Genomic DNA, 18,741 nt, shown 5'->3' with positions numbered 1-18,741 from the left:
ATATATATGATGGAGGAGAGGAGGGAAATATATGTGAAACTCTACAAGGCACTTTATCCCCACCTTGTTTGGCGATGGAGGAGATATTTACAAGGCACTATCCCACAGATGATGACGAGGAAGAGGAGAGAGAAAGAGGAGAACCCGAGAGGAGTGAAATCCTACAAGGCACTTTAACGGACTGAAATCCACCAATTTATGTTTGGGAGGAAGAGATATATATATATTATTTAGGAGAGGAGGGAGGAAAAGAGAGGTGAACCTACCACAAGGCACTTTATCCCCGCGAGGGCGAGGGAGGAAGAGAGGAGAGATATATAGGACATGAGGGAGGAGATAGGTGAAAACCCACAAGGCAAGCAACCGAGGGAGGAAGAGAGGAGAGAGAGAGGAGGAGAGGAGAGGGAGGAAGAGAGGTGAAATCCTACAAGGCACTTTATCCCAGCTTGGGCCATTTAGAGCAAAGGGAGGAGAAAGGATATATATATGGAGGAGAGATATGAGAGTGATGGAATAGTGAGGAGGGAGATGAGAGAGGATGAGAGGGAATGATAGAGGATGGAACGACAGTGTGGGGGAATTGCTTGAGCTGAGGAGGAAATAAATAAATAAATAAATGGAGATAGAGAGAGTGGAAGAATGAGAGAAAGGGATGAAAAGAGAGGAAAGAAAGAGTAGAGTGTACTGGAGAGAGGGAGTACATGATAGTGAGGTGAGGTGGAGGAGAGGAAGAGAGAGGGAGTACATGATAGTGAGGTGGAGGAGAGGAAGAGAGAGGGAGTACATGATAGTGAGGTGATAGTGAGTTGAGGTGGAGGAGAGTAAGAGAGATGAAATCTTCACAGAAATGTGAAAATAGCACTGTGCAGGAGACCAACTGAGGGCCAAGGTTTCTGGGGAAACCAGGGCAAGGACACTCACATATGCACGCACGCACACACACACACACACACACACACACACACACATACACACACACACAATACACACACACACACACACACACACACACACAGTGCCCAGAGCAGAGATTTAAGAGAGAGCGCGCCTTTAATTCAGACAGGACTACAGAGACACAGATAGATCCCTTCAAATGCTTCACTTCAGATAACCAGTCACTACTAGATGTGTGGACCAGCGATGACCTCTGAACCTCTACAGGCCAGCAGTAAAGACTACAACTACGGAAAACTACAGCAGTGACACGATTTGCATTACTACCTGCTATACACCTGTACAACATCACAACAACTATCATCAACAACTAACATCACTGTGAATATATTCCAGATATAAACAAACACTAGAATGCAAATCCCATCTTCACATGACGTCAGACCCATGTAGGCCAAGAACAGATTGCACATTGGCATCATGGCAGGTTTGTGTAAACAGTGATGGATTTATCATTTTCTGCTCATCAAAATTCAAAATATGGAAAAAAATGGTTTATGCAAATCTGTCATCACTTCAGATGCACATCTCACAGCTGTCAACACTTCAGATGCTTTGTGGTGAACACACAACACACACACACACACACTCATTCACACACACACACACACACACACACACACACACAAGCACACATACACACACTCATTCATTCTAACACACACACAATCATTCACACACTCACTCACACACTCATTCACACACACACACACACACACACACACACACACACACACACACACACACACACTAACCACAACATAACCAGCGGCATTATAGGTAAAACAAACTTAGTCACGTGCACTGGCTGCCTGGGACCCGTTAACTGCAGACTGACCACCAGGCAAAGGGTTACAGATCACACTGCATTAGTCACCCTAGATCCCGTCGAGCCATCCAGGCGTGTCCTCTGGAAGCGGCCAATCAGCAGCGAGCCGTTGCCGAACATGGTGTAGCTCTGGTCAGCGGCGAGGGGCATGCCATTGCGGCGCCACTGCGTTCTGATTGGTGGGATACCATCCACTTGACAGTGAAGCATGAGGGGCTGCTCCTGGACCGCGATGATGTCACTGGGCTCCAGCGTGAAGGACAGCTCGGCGCCCACACACACACCTGAGGACGGACACACACACACACCCACATTTTAATGCTTTTATTTGGACCTTAACACAGGGGAAGATTGAAGGAAGTATGTTACACACAGGCAGGTCTGATCAAACACAGAATGCATTGTGCTATTTTCATTCTGAACACACCCACATACAGTACACACACACACACACACACACACACATGCACACAAACACCACTGGGCACTAGGCACAGTGGCCACACATAGGGGCATGAGAGATGAACCAGACGGAAGATGGAGAGAAAGAGATACAGAGGTGGAAGAGATAGAAAGACAAAATGGAGGAAGAAAGAGAAGATACAGGGAAGGAAGAAGAGAGGGAAGAGGGGAGGAAGAGAAGTTAGCCTTCTGAGCACTTTTAATTCAAAGATCAACAGTGTGTTTTTAGCGGAGCTTTGTGTTCTGAGGTCAGATTTTCAGATCAGAAATTTAGAGAGCTGGACGCACCACACGCACACACACACACCGCTGGGCACTAGGCACACACACACACACACACACACACACACACACAGCGCACACAAACACCACTGGGCACTAGGCACACACACACACACACACACACACACACAAACACCACTGGGCACTTGGCAAACACACACACACACACACACACACACACACACCGCACACAAACACCACTGGGCACTAGGCACACACACACACACACACACACACACACACACACACACACACACCACTGGGCACTGGGCACATGCACACAAACACCACTGGGGCATGGGGACATGGCCAATCAGGCATGAGGATGAGAGATGGAAGATGGAGAGAAAGAGATACAGAGAGATTGAAAGAGAGATAGAAAGACAGAGGGGTGGAGGAAGAAAGAGAAGATACAGGGAAGGAAGAAGAGAGGGAAGAGGGGAGGAAGAGAGAGGGAGAAAGTAGGAAGAGAGGAAGAAAGAGGGGAGAAGAGAAGGAAGAGTGGGAGGAGGAGATTAGAGGGAAGGAAAGAGAGAGAGGAGATGGGGACCAGGGCATGAAACTTGCTCCCATTCTTGTGCTTTGGGTCATGCACACTGACACACACGCACACACACACTCACACTATTACCAAAGGTTATGCAATTGACCTGTCGCTAAGCGCCACCCTTAGAACGCTGATGAGCCAATGACAGTCCAGCCTCAACGGGACTCGGAGATCAGCTCGGACAACTCCGCAAAACAACAGGGAGGAGACATAAAATGCAAATTAATGGTTGTTTGGGTTTATTATCAAAACGGCAGGATAACCATGGTCAAACGTTTTGCAGGGGGCGTGTAATACTGATGCCGGGTACCCCGAGGGGGCTAAAACAGGGGTATATTTTTCATCAACGGTAGCCTACAGGACGTCTCTACCGTTTGCAACAGCTCGTAATGTAGGCTACTAAACCAACAATGTGGGCACAAGTTCCCTGTTAAATCTTAAGATGAAAATGCTCATTAACCAACTACTATATTCTTACTACATCAAATATTAACGTAACCTAACATATCTTAAGTATAAATCTTCCACTGGCTAGCTAGCTAGCATTAACGTCAGTGGTTTTTGCACAGTGATTTTCGGCTACTCGCCACAACTGCTTGTCACCTTGTATGTATTCTAAAGTTTTGAATACACCCCTCCATATAAATAAGTCCCTTTTTAATAGCTTCTGGAGGAAAGTAAATCCTTTTCGACCAAACGTCCTCAAAAGCCTGCTTTTTTCATATACTGTCAGCTGCCATTGTCCACAATGTAAGTCTAATCAAGTCTGGTTTGTTTGTCCGAGTTTTCACACGGTAACAATGGGGGGCGGGGCTTAGCGGCAGGTCAAATGACAGGGATTGTTATACAAACATGGAATACTTTAACCCACAGACCAAACACACATACCAGTGTACACGGACTCTCTCTCTCTCTCTCTCTCTCTCTCTCTCTCTCTCTTTCTCTCTCTCTCTCTAACACACACACACACACACACACACCATCACACAATGCTGGTGATACCGGTGTTACTGTATTATGGGTGCTTCTCATTTGCAGATGACAGAATAGTGTGAATACTCGTGTAAACATCTAAATCAAGGTTGGCTTCCACTTAAACTTAATCATGGAACACCCTCACAGTATCTCCCACAGAGCAGTAAACGGAAGGCTGAAAGTTAACTATGGGGCCGAGGCCAACACGTCTGAGCCGATAAAGCAGAGCCAGGGAGCTTAACACACTCGTGCAGCTCTGGGCCACAGGTATCAGGTTACAGGTTTCACACACACACACACACACACAACGGCCAGTCCTTGCCGGAGGGCCTGGAATCTGGCTGCAGCCTTGTGAATGTGTGTGTGTGTGTGTGTGTGTGTGTGAGGGGGAATGAGAAGCAGGAGAGGGGTCAGTTAAGAGAAACCTCTGGCGTCATCTGTGGAATTCCAGACCCTGAAAATACACTCCTTTTGGTACAGGGCGAGGAATGCACAAACACACTCACATAGCCTTCATCGGACAGAACACACACACTCTACACACACACACATTTTTCATGCCCTTTGGTATCCCTCTTTTGTTTCTCTCTCTCTCTCTCTCTCTCTCTCTGCCTGCAGAAAATCAGACAGAAGAGACGAGAAGAAACCCACCTTCTAACTGGGGGTCTTTTCCGTAGCCTGTCCAACAACACATAGCTCACACACACATGCTTTCTGACCCCCCCAGCACACATACACATGCACACACCACAGATTCCCCTGTGTTGTGCCCAGAGCTGCACACACACACACACACATTCCCCACAGATTCCCCTGTATTGTGCCTAAAGCAGCTACTTCCACTCCCTTTCTTTAGCTTTTCTCCCATCATATTTGCCTGTTCTCTCTCTCTCTCTATCTCAATTACGTCTCCCTTAATCTCTGATGATTAATTAAATAACACACATATGGTGTGTTAGACCTGAGGTTTCATGAGATGCAAATAGGAGATTTCCCAGAGCTCACTTCCAGCGCCCTTTAATAGTGAACTAAAGGGGCCTTACTGCAGGGGTCTCAAACTCAAATGAGCTGGGGGCCAGTTCTGCCAAAGTCATCTGATTGGAGGGCCACGTCAGAAATATACAAAAAAAGAAAAAAATAATGTCTATTTCTGAAAAGGCAATGCCCCCCAAAAAAAAATACTAACACAAAACTGCAAACAGAAAGTGCAAGTCTTTTTATCTCTTTTTAGACACCTGTGCCAGCAACCTTAGCTTATAAATAAAATAATGATAAAATAAATATTAATACAAATTATAAAAACAAAAAAACATAAAAAGTGTATGTGTGTGTTTCACACCAAACAAAAATATTTTCCTCTCATAACTTATTTAATCCTTTAGGCACCAGGTTTGAGAAAACAACACTATTGGATTTTTATATCAAATTTTCAAAAGGCTATGGCTTGAAAATGGTCAGAGATAAAGTTCTACTGTAAATGTAAAAATCTTTAAGTATAATCAAAAGTTTATGGAGGGGGTACATTTACCCATCTAATCTGCCACTGGATGGTAAGCACCTCAAATTATGCACCTTTCAGTAAATACTGGATGTTGAACATATTTGAGCAGGTTTACTTTCTTTTTTGTCATATTACCCACATAACAAATTAACAGGAAAACAGTAGGCCTAAGATGCAAACCAACAATAGTAAAATATTACTATAACCACAAACCGTTATTATAGGCCTACAACAAAGTAGCCTGGTCAAATCAGTTCCTATCGCGAGTGACTTTGAAGTTTTTCAGAGCCCTATTTTTACTACCCCTGCTGTCTGTACCACATCCATTATGGACACTATCATCCCGATTAGCACTGGCACCTTCATGGTATGCTAAGTGGACACCGTCGTATACACAAAAGACGCACCTCCATTCACAGACGCACCGTGACTATCACTGTCAAATTGTCAGTATCAATAGACGATCGATCATAATCTCCAAAAGGCAGATATTCTCTGCTGCAGACATTTGAGACTTTTTTTCAACATTTGGTGTAGGCCTATATTTCTGCTTCAATTTGTGCAAATATTTGGCCTGCATCGTTTCCGCGTCATTACAAACAAAATGCACGTCTTTGTGTTTCTCGCGTTTAATAGCCTACAAGTAGGCCTATTTCCTGAAAACGTTGTGCAGCAAATTTGGGCTTGAATCAAAGCTCTGGATGTCTAGCAACTAGAGGAGGAGAGTATCTATCGTCTATTTTAATCAGTGCCATTGTTTGTCGCAATTAAAAATACCCTCAAGGGCCGAATTACATTATTATTTTGACATTAGGTCGCGGGCCGGAATTGGGCCGGACGCGGGCCGGAAGTTTGAGACCCCTGCCTTACTGAGATGGAGACTCTCGTCCCGCGTGGTAGCTGACGTCACCACTGTGCCAGGTGTGAGGTGCCCGTCACAATTCACGGCCAGGAAGCAAGGATGGTGCATCACCACACTGATGTGCTGAATAAAACATACGCATGTATCCACAAATGGCTGTGACTGAATCTTGTGGAGATTATGGGACAGCTTTATGGCATATGCCATGATGCACAGACAGGCTGTTTTTGCTCCCCTAAAGGTGTGTGTGTGTGTGTGTTTGTGTGTGTGTGTGTACACACTGTCTGTCCTTGTTCTTCTGACTATGAGGGCAGGAAGAACAAGGGAGAGCAGAGTCATAACTCACACAACCTTCAAGGTCATGTGACCACATCAGCATTGCAGTACACACACACACACACACACACACACACACACACACACACACACAAGCACTGAGGCGACTTAACACACCAAAACACCTGAGCCGTGGGCATACTCGTATAACATTGACGACATGAGTAGAAGAGATAGATGCAGAATAGAACACTAAGTTCAGGAGGGAGGGAGGGAGGGAGGGAGAGAGAGAGGGAAGGGAGGGAGGGATGGAGGGAGTGGGAGAGAAGAGAGAGAATACACTGATTTGACAGAGAGAGGCCTGAGAGATAAGCGGTGAAGTGGAAAGCTCGCAGGAGTACGCGCCAAACAAAAGGAAGAAGAGATCGAGAGAAGCAGGAGAGAGAGAAACAGGGAGAGAGAGAGACGGAGTGACAGAGAGATTGTGGGAAAGAAAAATAAAACAAGAAGCCCAATTAAAGAGTGCAGAGGGAGAGATGGGGAAAGGGAGAGAGAGAGAGAGAGAGAGAGAGAGAGAGAGAGAGAGAGAGCAACAAATTCCCTAGAGGGAGAGAGATGAGGCACAGATGAATCTATCCCCTCCATCTCTCTCTCTCTCTCTCTTAAACTGAGGTAGTTAAGGAGAGTACCCAGGGGTGTAGGATTACCTCAGCCCCTTCACTAGAGAGAGAGTGTGTGTGTGTGTGTGTGTGTGTCTTAACTGAGACAGACTGCTCGCTCCAGGCACATTAAATAAAGGCCAGCCACAGTCTCACTCACACCAATCCTAATAAAAGTCTGCTAAACACAATAAAATACAGCCACATCAAATTCAACATGATGTGATCAAATACAAGTAGTGGGTGGGGGGTGGGGTGGTATTCTTTCTGAATTTTCATTTAGCGTGACACTAACTTAATCACGCTCTAATGCCACAGCCACGTTCAAAGGCGCTGAGAGCATTTGATGGCCTTATAGTATTTTACTTTGACATTGCCAGACTCCGAGCTTCACATCATTAAATGTTACGTGATATCTAGTTCTGCTGGGAATGCTCTACTTAGGTTTTATGTCTATGTGAAATTTGTAGGAATGGAGGGTGACACTCATTGTTGCGTAACATGGCAGATATCAGCGTCTCTTGTAAATGCTAGTCCAAATGTCATACAAATGTCCTTATATCATCTGAAATATGTGGTAATTATCTGTCTTTACCTCACTCTCTCTGACACAAACACACACACACACACACAGAGTAGTGTGTTTACCCAAATATCACTCTCATGGCATAAAATCAGAAGCTTCTTTGTCTAAATATCATCTGCAGGTTGCACTCCGACTGACTCACTCTAGCAGCAGGCAAGTAACACATACTGTACACATGTCCACATACACACACACACACACACACACACACACACATATGAACGAAACTCAAACACACAGACACAAGCATGGGCACACACACACCTGTCCCCATCTTTACTAAATACCATCTCCAACACTGTCATCACCTGTTCACTGGAAATACCAGCACCACATCATGGCTGCTGTCTCTCTCCCTCCTTCTCTCACTCCTTCTCTCACTCTCTCACTCCCACCCTCTCTCACCCCTTCTCCCGTTCCAGTTCCTAGTCTGTCATCAGAGCTGTTCCGTCTTGACAGCCAGCCTGCCTCTCTCTCACTCATGTTTTGACTTTCTGTTTAGAGGTTAGCTCTGTAACATGTCACAAGGCTGACAAGCACTTAACCAGCCTACTGTTATAGGGGCCCTCGTGTTGCATCCTATGTGTGTGTGTGTGTGTGTGTGTGTGTGTGTGTGTGTGTGTGTGTGTGTGTGTGTGTGTGTGTGTGTGTGTGTGTGTGTGAGAGAGAGAGAGAGAGAGAGAGAGAGAGAGAGAGAGAGAGAGAGAGAGAGAGAGAGAGAGAGAGAGAGAGAGAAAGAGAGAGTTACTCCGTGGACCGTGACTGTGCGTACATTTGTACTGTGAATTTGTGAGCATATGTGCTGTGAATGAATATATGTATGTGTGTGTGTGTGTGTCTGTGTCCGTGTTTTATTTGTGTGTGTGTTTTCAAGTTGTATTATTTCTGTAATTCTGAGACTGTCTTTGTGTGTGTGTGTGTGTGTGTGTGTGTGTGTCTTAAGTCTTAAGATACTGTATGAGTGCATAAACAATGCCCTGTTATTTGTCTTCATTCATATCTTCCCCAGTTACACACAAACACGGTCGCGTCCTGCCTCCTCAGTCACAGCTTGCTCCATACTTGATGGAAGCCATGGCCTACTGGTCCAGCACATAGGCTGGCTTTCTCTGTCCACTCTAGTCCCTCCTTAAGCAAAATGTGTAATCTTCCTAACAGATAAAGGCCTACAAATTATTCTCAGTTATGAGAATTATATTATTCATTCTCAATGAAGTTATATGTGTTCTATTAACAACACTATACTGCCTGATGTTACATGATGAATAGGCTACTAAAGATGGTGAAAGAAGAACCTATGTAATCTTTATAAATACAAAACCTACAAGGACTGGTTTCCCCATCAGCTTGATTGGCTTTTGTTATCATCCATGCACGTCTCCAAAGTAAGGGTAGCCTCTTAGTAAGGAGGTCGCCTCAGGAAAAGTGCACTTAACTACAATCCCTTCAAAGTATTCCTCCTGTCCTCTCGCATAAGTGTAATCCGATGCTAGAGAGGGACAATCGGTGGGCGCATTTCTTCCGGTGTTCGCACACAAGTCACTCGGGGTAAGCAGGGCCTCAGTGTCACACTGGTTTGTGGATGTGCTGCTTGTAGGGGTCAAAACAAATCCGCCGGACGCGTTCCGGTGCACCCCAATCAAAGTGGTAATTATTTGAGAGATTTCACATTCGCTCAAGAGGCATCTCCACCCCTGGATGCCCTACCCTGCGTGCAGGGGTGGAGAGACAGGGGGCACGCTTTCGGGGACTCCGGCTGTCAATCAGTCGGAACAAAGGACAAGGAGCATTTATTTTCACCCGAGAGAATGGACAGCCTTGATGTTTAATCTTTATAAATATTCACCATCGCACAGCCTTCCACTACTCCCAACCCCCACTCACTCCCTGGGCACAATGCGTGGGCAGTACAAAGACGCGGTCAATCAGAGCTCCTTCCATCTATGACGGATAATAAGCACAAATTGTTCAATGGTCCAAGTGATGGGTGGATAAGACACTAGCTTCTCGCAGAAAATAGAGAGAGAGAGAGAGAGAGAGAGAGAGAGAGAGAGGGGTGGTCTGTTATTATACTCATGGTAGCTGCACTGGAGATCACTAGTCTGTTAATATAACCGTGAACTCAATTCTGTGTAGATAACTGTCACCACCTTTTTGCTGCCTCCATGAATTCGATGGCAGCCGTACACAAACAAGTTATTCCGAGACATTTAAGTCTGGAGCAAAATAAGTCGAAGGCTCTTAAATGTCAACAGACGAGCCGACTCAGCTGCATCTGACAAGTAGATGTTTGAATGTCAAACGAGCAAGACATTAAATATAGCCCCGTCCAAGGCTGTGAACAGCCATAAATCTACCCTGCCACTAAGTGCAGAAGAGACCGGCGGATCTGAGGCGCAAGACTAACAATAAAAAAGAACGGCAAGATAAGCGAGCATGTTGTCCTACCTCAGTGGGCACTATAGTGCTCATTAGAACAACTAACGGCTTATTAACTCGAATATCGCATATATTGCGCACGCAAATAGACGGAATATATATAGATGCACGTTAAAAAGCGAACGGACCTTAAAAGCACGTTTCGTTTCACAACAATCGGTTATAACAATCGAGAGTGTGCATCTTAAAACAACAACCATCAAGTAGTAGCTAACCCTACATAAACCAAACAATGAGAGAATAGTCAATAGCCTACACATTTAATACAGACTTGTGCGTACTATTATCACACACATATAATGACTGATCTTATGTTCACAACAGAGACAGCCACAGTATCCATGGTTCATATTCAAATAATGGCTGGATTACTTCGATTAGCCAAGTGTTATTGTTACTGTTATTACCGTAGCTGCTAACTCCATGTGCTACAAAGCATCCAAACATGCTGCCAAAATATGACACGATTTCACGCTCTGACTCAAGCATTACAATGCAAGTGGATAGAAACATTACAATATGCCCCACTGGATACTGGTTCACATCAATAGCGCACACAGGCGCTGAAGTAGACCGCATGTCTTCACTTATTTCTCCTTCGGACGATAAGTTTAAATCGCCTGCAGTTTATCCATCACCTGCACAGACAGTCATCAATATATTCATAGGATATTTCTTCAGGAAAAAAAGCATGGTAAGAAATTGACACATCTGGACGCTACGTGCACCCCGACACAAGCAAAGGGTGTTAATTTCACCGCCCCGGCCACAAACAAAAGCGTGCAAGGAATCAAAGGTTGTGGGACCTAGCTACATGGTCAAGTTCACGGTCTACGCATTGGTCAGGCCCGCTGAGACAGCCCCAATTGTCCGGCTACATGGGGCCACCCTGACGGTGTTCCATGAAGATTCTCATCTAAAATCCACAAACCAGAGCGGTACAGGCTAGTGAATCCATACACTTACCGACAAAAGCGCTCAGATATATTCCGAGTACGACTGGAGCGAGGTGGCGCCTTCTGGTAGCCATTTAAATCACTTTAGAGAATGATCTGATACTTTTTTGCCCAGGAAATTAAAAAAGCAAAGCAAGTGGGAAAAAACAATGACGTCTTGCTTGCGTTAGCTCCTCATGTTTCGAGCTACAATTGCTGGCTCGCAGGGGTCGAACATGCTTGCGCCATTTTGCACATCTATCAGGAATCTGTCAGCATCTCGCTCTGCTCTCTCTCTCTCTCTCCCTCCTATCTCTTTCTCTCCCTCCCTCGCCTCCGTTATATCGTTCCCTCTATCAGTGCCGATGCTTCATGCACACACCCTTAACGTTGACGCGTATACCACTACTGTCCACGGTCTTCCTCGCCTCCTCTCCTCCCTCGCTTCACGCACCGTCTCCCCCTTCCTCACGAGCTCCACTCTGGAACAAAAGACAAGGGCTGTGTGAGGTGCATGGACAGAACGATATACCCCTGGTGTATGTGTAGTTTGGATATTGCAATGATGCTGGGGCTACAATAGGATTGTTATTATTTGCGATATAAACAATAATGCTTGATGACACAGGAATTGAATAACATTCCCCAAGACAAACAATATCCGCATGTCTGTACCCAGTAAATGTGCCCAGTAATTGGAATGTATGGTATTAGACTTTTTAATCGGATTGTGGCAGAAGGTTCATATAGCTCATCATGTTTTAAACTAGCTCATAAAAGCTTAAAACCTGAGAAATATAGCTGAGTTTTTATAGTCCAACACGAATATAAGTTACATAATTTTGGCGTGCCCTTACTAGCATGTATTGTTGTCTTATATCGGTTGCCCTGTCCATAGGCTATAGCTTACAACATACTAACCCGTGCAGCATCCGATACAATGTGACCTAACGTGATCTAGAGAGGCATGGAACAAAACTGATGAAGGAGCGCCCTCCTTTGGTGGGCCTATAGGAATGTACTGCGTACCCTCACTATGTTTTTGGTTTAGGAGCAGAGCGTTCACCCTGCTACCCAGGGCCGGATAAAGGTATTTTGGAAGACCCTACCCCACCCCCGCCTCTTTCTCCTTTTTTATTTCCTGGTTGGCCCTTTAACGGGAAGGGGAAAAGAGCCGTACACAGTTTTAAAGTCAATGTTTGCATCATCTTATGCACTTACCGCACTCTTCTAGCCTAGAAATCTAGACGCGCCCCTAGCGGCAGGCTCGCCAGGCTAGCACTCTTCTCCTTCTCTCCTACTCCACTTCCCTCTCTTCTTCTACCACTTCTACTCCTCCATACTTCTACAAGTGCTTACAGTAAATACAGTATGTAGGTACTCCTATCCTCTAGCACTAGTATTGACAGATATTATTTCTCCTCTGTATTTCCACTGTACTCCACTGTAGTTAGACTAAACATTATTCTAAGCTGTTTAAATGTTAAAATGCTTAAATGTTAATGGATTATTGTATTCTATTGCTGAAGTGGGTCTCTATGCGTGTGTATGAAACGTTTTTAGCGTTATAATTTATTTTTGTTTTTATATGCATTTTACCAACTGCTTTGTTAGTGAACTAGCCTAATAGATAGCCTTAAGCATCATGACTGTGGCATGTTGTTTTAACATTTACAGTGGCATGCTGTTTCAACCCACAGTCTCCTTAGAAGGCTAATGTCAAAAGATGATTTAGAAAAACTCATTCATGCATTTATCTCCAGCATGGTTGATAACTGCAATGTACTGTTCACAGGCCTTCTTAAAAAGATCATCAAACAGCTTCAGGTGATACAAAATGCAGCAGCTAGGGTTCTCACAAAAAACTAAAAGAACTGACCACATTACTCCAATTATTAAGTCCCTGCACTGGCTTCCTAGCCTGACATAGTCATACTCAATTCTAGTCAGAATATGAGTCTGATAATGCTCCATTGGGATGTAATTATGGGGCGCGTTTTAACCGATACAGGGGGATGCCACTGCACTCAATTGGATAGACCTAACCAATCAGAGCAACGAAATAGCTTACCGTGAGATGTAGGAAGAAAACACACAAACCATCTTTCTCCACAAATGCCTTAACAATGTTTTCTGGTCTTTTGTAAAAGTTAGTGCCTTCCAAGACATCGAAGACACAACATACATGTCATATGTACATGTAAGTAATTAACTGGTACACTTAATAGGTTTATTCCACTGTATCAAAGAGTAACAAGGTTGTAGCAGCACAGCTGTTACATGTACACTGAAGACAATAATGAGGCCTTGACTGGAGCTAAGAATGGTTTGTATATCAAATCTATCATGACCAGATTTACCCCATCCAACTGGTTTATCATTAGGTGTATTCCCTGGGAATCAATGAAGCGATGACCATTAGGTGTATTCCCTGGGAATCAATGAAGCGATGACCATTAGGTGTATTACCTGGGAATCAATGAAGCGATGACTATAGTTTTGTCCAAAGACTCTCCTCCCGGCTGTGCTGCCGACACATCCCTGTGCAGTTTCCTGAAACTTTGAAGGTCCTCTTATACCCCTTGTTCATTTACACTGAACCACACACACATAAAGTCAAGCACACTCATACACAAGCACACACACACACAAACACACACACACACACACACACAGCCAGTCACACACACACACACACACAGCACACAGTCTCCTTACAAACATGGCAATGTGTGGCCATCTTCAACAGAGCTTCCCCACACCCCCTGAGCTCTTGGAGGGTGTGCAGTGTTACATCTGAGGCATGTCATTCTGTAGAAATGCACACACAGGTGCTGCAGGTGTTCACACGTCTATAATCAATAACACTCATGTCCACATGCTCATCATCATCATCATCCTCATCTCTTTATTAAGACGGTTATTTACATCAAGGAAGTTCGCACAGGCTGCTGAGGTGTGTGTGTGTGTGTGGTGTGTGTGTGTGTAAATTGTGTTGAAAGAAACAGTATTGCAATGACGACACATTTATCACTCAACGTCTTCTCTGAAATCATGGCAAACTGACTCCTGACGCTACACTAACATGAGCAGACTGTACACACTAGGTAAGCTCTCCAATTGGCAGCCATCTTCTTATCTCCTCAGTGACATCCTTCCACAAGAATATGAATCATTCACCATAATATTATTTTTTTTCCTTTTTGTGTCAACATTCTACCCTCCATTTGTTTTTTGTTACAAAGTCATTGTCACAAAGACACTGTACAAATATTATTCCAAAGGAAAAAAAAAGTACCTGGATATAAAAAGTGAGATATATAGAGAGACCTGTTACTGAGGTGTGAAGCTGAGGTAAGGACCTGTCACATTCAGTATGAGAGAGAGAGAGAGAGAGAGAGAGAGAGAGGTGAAAGACTACCATAGACACTGCAGCACAGGGAGGGTAAGCTCTGTTGCTCCGCTATGCACAAACCTCTCTCTTTTTCAAATAAAATTAAACAAACAAAAAAAACAACAACTTCACTGTTACATCCATGCCGGCACAACACTGATCTCATCCGTGTGTAACACACTGAGCTTAAACTGTAACTGCTAGGTAGAGCCTAAACACAGATGGACAGATACACACACACACACACACACACAGGCCAGATTCAGACACTGAGGTGTTCCTGTGTGAAAGTTGCTAACAAATTGCAGAAATACAATAAGACTGAGTTGGCGCTCAGTCTCCTGGCAACAGACACTGTCCGAAGAGGGGGCACGAGTGGATCACGGCGTGTGATCCCGCACGACCCAAAAACATTCCTGAGAGTTCCCGAGACATTCCCAAAAGCACAGCACTGTCTGCTGCTGGAAAGACCACAGATCGAGAGCATAGTCGTGACATCACTGGGTCAGGTGACTTACTGCACAACACCATAACCAGAGGGGTGGCATGCACACATACACACACACACACAAAGACACTTACACATGCACACACACACATGCATGCATGCACGCTGACACACACACACACACACACAAAACGTTTACGTCACACGCAGGATGAATGAGGCTGCCATGTCAGTATCTCTCTGCTATGAAACTCCCAAGCGTTACACCCACTGGCGCACAACCAAGTTGTTCCTGATATCGTTCCTATTCCAGACAGTGTGCCTGTGGCTGCAATGGATGGGGGGAAAACCATTCACTCATTGTCCTTCTTTATCCATTCTGTTTTTCTCTTATTCGTCCATTCATTCATTCATTTATTCATTCCTTTGTCACTCATCCATTCTTTCCTACTTTAATTCAAATTTTCTTTTTCATTCATTCACTTTTTTTTCTTTCTAATGGCTGTTTAGTTGTTCCACTTATAAATGGAAGAGATGATTTAGAAAGCTCTTTCCATTCTCTGGTCCATTTTTACAGCCAGCCCAGGGTTCTGCAGAATGTGATGGTTCCACACAGAACCTCAGGTCCGCTAGAACCACCACTGGCATGTCAGACTCTCCCAGCAATCAGAGAGCCTTGACCCTGAAAATGTCCCTACTAGAATAACGTATAGGTTACACAGTAAAACGTCAGCTGTATACAGTCATGGCTGAATTTGGTACCCTCACAGATTATTGAAAGAATTTCTTACTTAACTGAAAGCGATGCAATTCAAATCCATTTTCTATGTATAGCTGTGGCATGGACAGATTTGTTGGCACGCCTAAAAGGGTGATACATCATTGGATTACAAACTGGTGCTGGTTGTATTAAGCCTTTCAGCCTATTCATTGCAGATGGAGAAAGGAAGTCACTCCGCAGTTTAGCATCCTTAGGTGCACAAATTAACACAGACTTGAGAAATGAAAGGATAGAGTTGACATTGTTGTGCAGGTGTACATATTAGGTAGTTTAAGGCGCGTGAGACTGTAACCAATATCAATGGATGTGGCTGCATGAGGAAAGCGAACCGAAGGATAGGGCAAGAACGTGGTAGACACAGAGCCAAAGAAAACTTCCAAGGTCAACTGCAAGGTTAAGGTCGCAACATCAGTGTCTAATTGCACCATCAGTCACTTTTTGGATAACAGTGAGCTCCTTGGAGGACCCCACTGTTGAAAGAAAAACTGGACTGGAATTGACTAAAATGTATATGGTCAGGTCACAATCCTTCCAGAGAGATGTCCTTTGGACTGATGAGACGAAATTAACAGTAGACTCTTTTGAAGTGGCCTTCTATGAGGCCAGACCTAAATCCCATCGAACATCTCTGGAAAGAGCTGAAACATGCAGTCTGCAGAACACACACACACACACACACACACACACACACACACACACACACACACACACACACACACACACACACACACACACACACACACACACACACACACACACACACACACACACACACACACACACACACACACACACACACACACACACACACACACACACACACACACACACACACACACACACACACACACACACACACACACACACACACACACACACACACACACACACACACACACACACACACACACACACACACACACACACACACACACACACACACACACACACACACACACACACACACACACACACACACACACACACACACACACACACACACACACACACACACACACACACACACACACACACACACACACACACACACACACACACACACACACACACACACACACACACACACACACACACACACACACACACACACACACACACACACACACACACACACACACACACACACACACACACACACAGGCACCCTTCAAACTTGATGTCTGGAGCAATTTTTTTAAATGCCATAAATTTGTCAGGAGCAAATCTTTTTAAATAAGAATGATCAAAACTATTTGTTGACTGATGCGGAAGTCTCATTCTGAGCTACAAAAACAACAAAAGTTGTTGGAAGAGACTGCCTGTAAAGGATTACTACTATTATTACAAACTATTAGGTGAAGGGTACAATCATTTTGTCAATGCCATTTTCAAATTACTTAAAATATTATGTGTTTACCTGTGCAACTTTCAAATGATTTCAAAGGAAAAATGAGGGCTTTGGGCTTTTTTAGCCTTTATTTGGACAGGACAACAAAGAGTGGCAGGAAGTGAGAGAGAGAGAGATAGGGTGGGGAACAGGAATTGGCCGCAGGTCGGATTCGAACCTTGGTCCCCGTGGGCACTCGGACCCGTACATGGTACACACACAGAGCCCCCAGGGTTTTTCTTTTTTTTGTGGAAGGGTACCAAAAATTTCAGCCACAACTATATCCTCATGTGCTCCAACGAAGTCGCACATTCCTTTGGCACTAGTGGGAGGAGATCTCACAGCCTGGGGACAAGCCCACCAGCCATTTTATTGATCCTTCACCTTTAGCCAAAGGCTTTCAGTCTGCTCTGAGTGCTGCCTTCAGGTAACGTTTAGGTCGACTTGCTGTAGGGGACAGAAATGCCATGAATGCTTCACCAGGGGAGATGTGAACATTCTAGTAAACGGATGCATTCATCAACGATTCAATTCTAAATTTCCACATTCTAGTTGATGAATCCAAACATTCTTTAGAAGATGACACCTGACATTGCCACCTACCGGTAATCCACATTTCACAATAGTTGTCTCCAGAGAGATAGGGTAAAGTCCACCTGGCTACTTGAGACAAAAACACAACAACTTGCTCTTAACCTGCCCACCATCTTAACGCCTTTCCAGACAGTTCTTAGCTCTACTGGTCACTGATCATTCACCCCGTCAACATAGCCAAACATGCACCGCTCTCACACACACACACACACACACACACACACACACACACACACACACACATAATCTGCTGTCCTGAACAACACTGCAGTCCAGCAGAGGTAAAACGAGTCAAAAAAGAGGAAAGAATTTTAAAAATATATAAATGTTTTAAGAAGACATTTTGCCTTGCATCCAATTTCCCCTTCTCCAGGAAGTCCAGGAAGAACAAACAAACAAACAACAACAAAAAAACAAACAACAACAAAAAAACAATCTGTTTTCCAGCTCCTGATAAATGAACCACTGAGTATCAAATGATGAGGTATTCTATTGCAGATCACCCATTCCAACGACGGAGGCCAGCGCAAAGCGCTGATGGTTGACATTCTCGTTGTGCATCACCTGCAGAAGAGTCATAGTCCTACAGATAGCAGGCTAGGAAACAAAAACTCCTACACAGAGATGAGATGGAGGCTCCCCAAGTACACACGCACGCACACACACACACACATGAACACACACACACACATACACACACAGTTAAAGAGAAAAGGCTGATTTGGTGTCTGAAATGTCATATTAGCTTCTCTTCTTGCAATCAGTGCAATCCCGTCTCCTCCACAGGGACTGATGAGCTCTTTGAGCCTCTGAAATCACACACAGCATGT

The 18,741-nt window shown here is 44.5% G+C and overlaps 1 protein-coding gene across 1 annotated transcript; it reads right to left on the bottom strand.

Annotated features, from left to right (window-relative positions):
- Positions 1-1,813: 1,813 nt before the first annotated feature.
- On the bottom strand, positions 1,814-11,738 carry LOC125286862 (immunoglobulin superfamily DCC subclass member 3). Its single transcript, XM_048232174.1, has 2 exons — positions 11,339-11,738; positions 1,814-2,067 (listed from the first exon to the last, which is right to left on the bottom strand). Exons 1-2 carry the CDS (start codon positions 11,400-11,402, stop codon positions 1,814-1,816), a joined length of 318 nt encoding a protein of 105 aa, XP_048088131.1. The 5' UTR covers positions 11,403-11,738.
- Positions 11,739-18,741: the final 7,003 nt, after the last annotated feature.

This window comes from Alosa alosa, chromosome 21 (assembly GCF_017589495.1).
Source record: "Alosa alosa isolate M-15738 ecotype Scorff River chromosome 21, AALO_Geno_1.1, whole genome shotgun sequence".
NCBI classification, from domain to species: domain Eukaryota; kingdom Metazoa; phylum Chordata; class Actinopteri; order Clupeiformes; family Clupeidae; genus Alosa; species Alosa alosa.
This window is presented reverse-complemented; position numbering and strand designations above follow the sequence as displayed.

Excerpts from the sequence above, each read along its gene's own strand:
- LOC125286862 (XM_048232174.1), bottom strand. The coding sequence starts at position 11,402 with ATGGCTACCAGAAGGCGCCACCTCGCTCCAGTCGTACTCGGAATATAT. Across the intron at positions 2,068-11,338 it reads ATATCTGAGCGCTTTTGTCG|GTGTGTGTGTGGGCGCCGAG; the intron begins GTAAGTGTATGG and ends GTCCGTCCTCAG.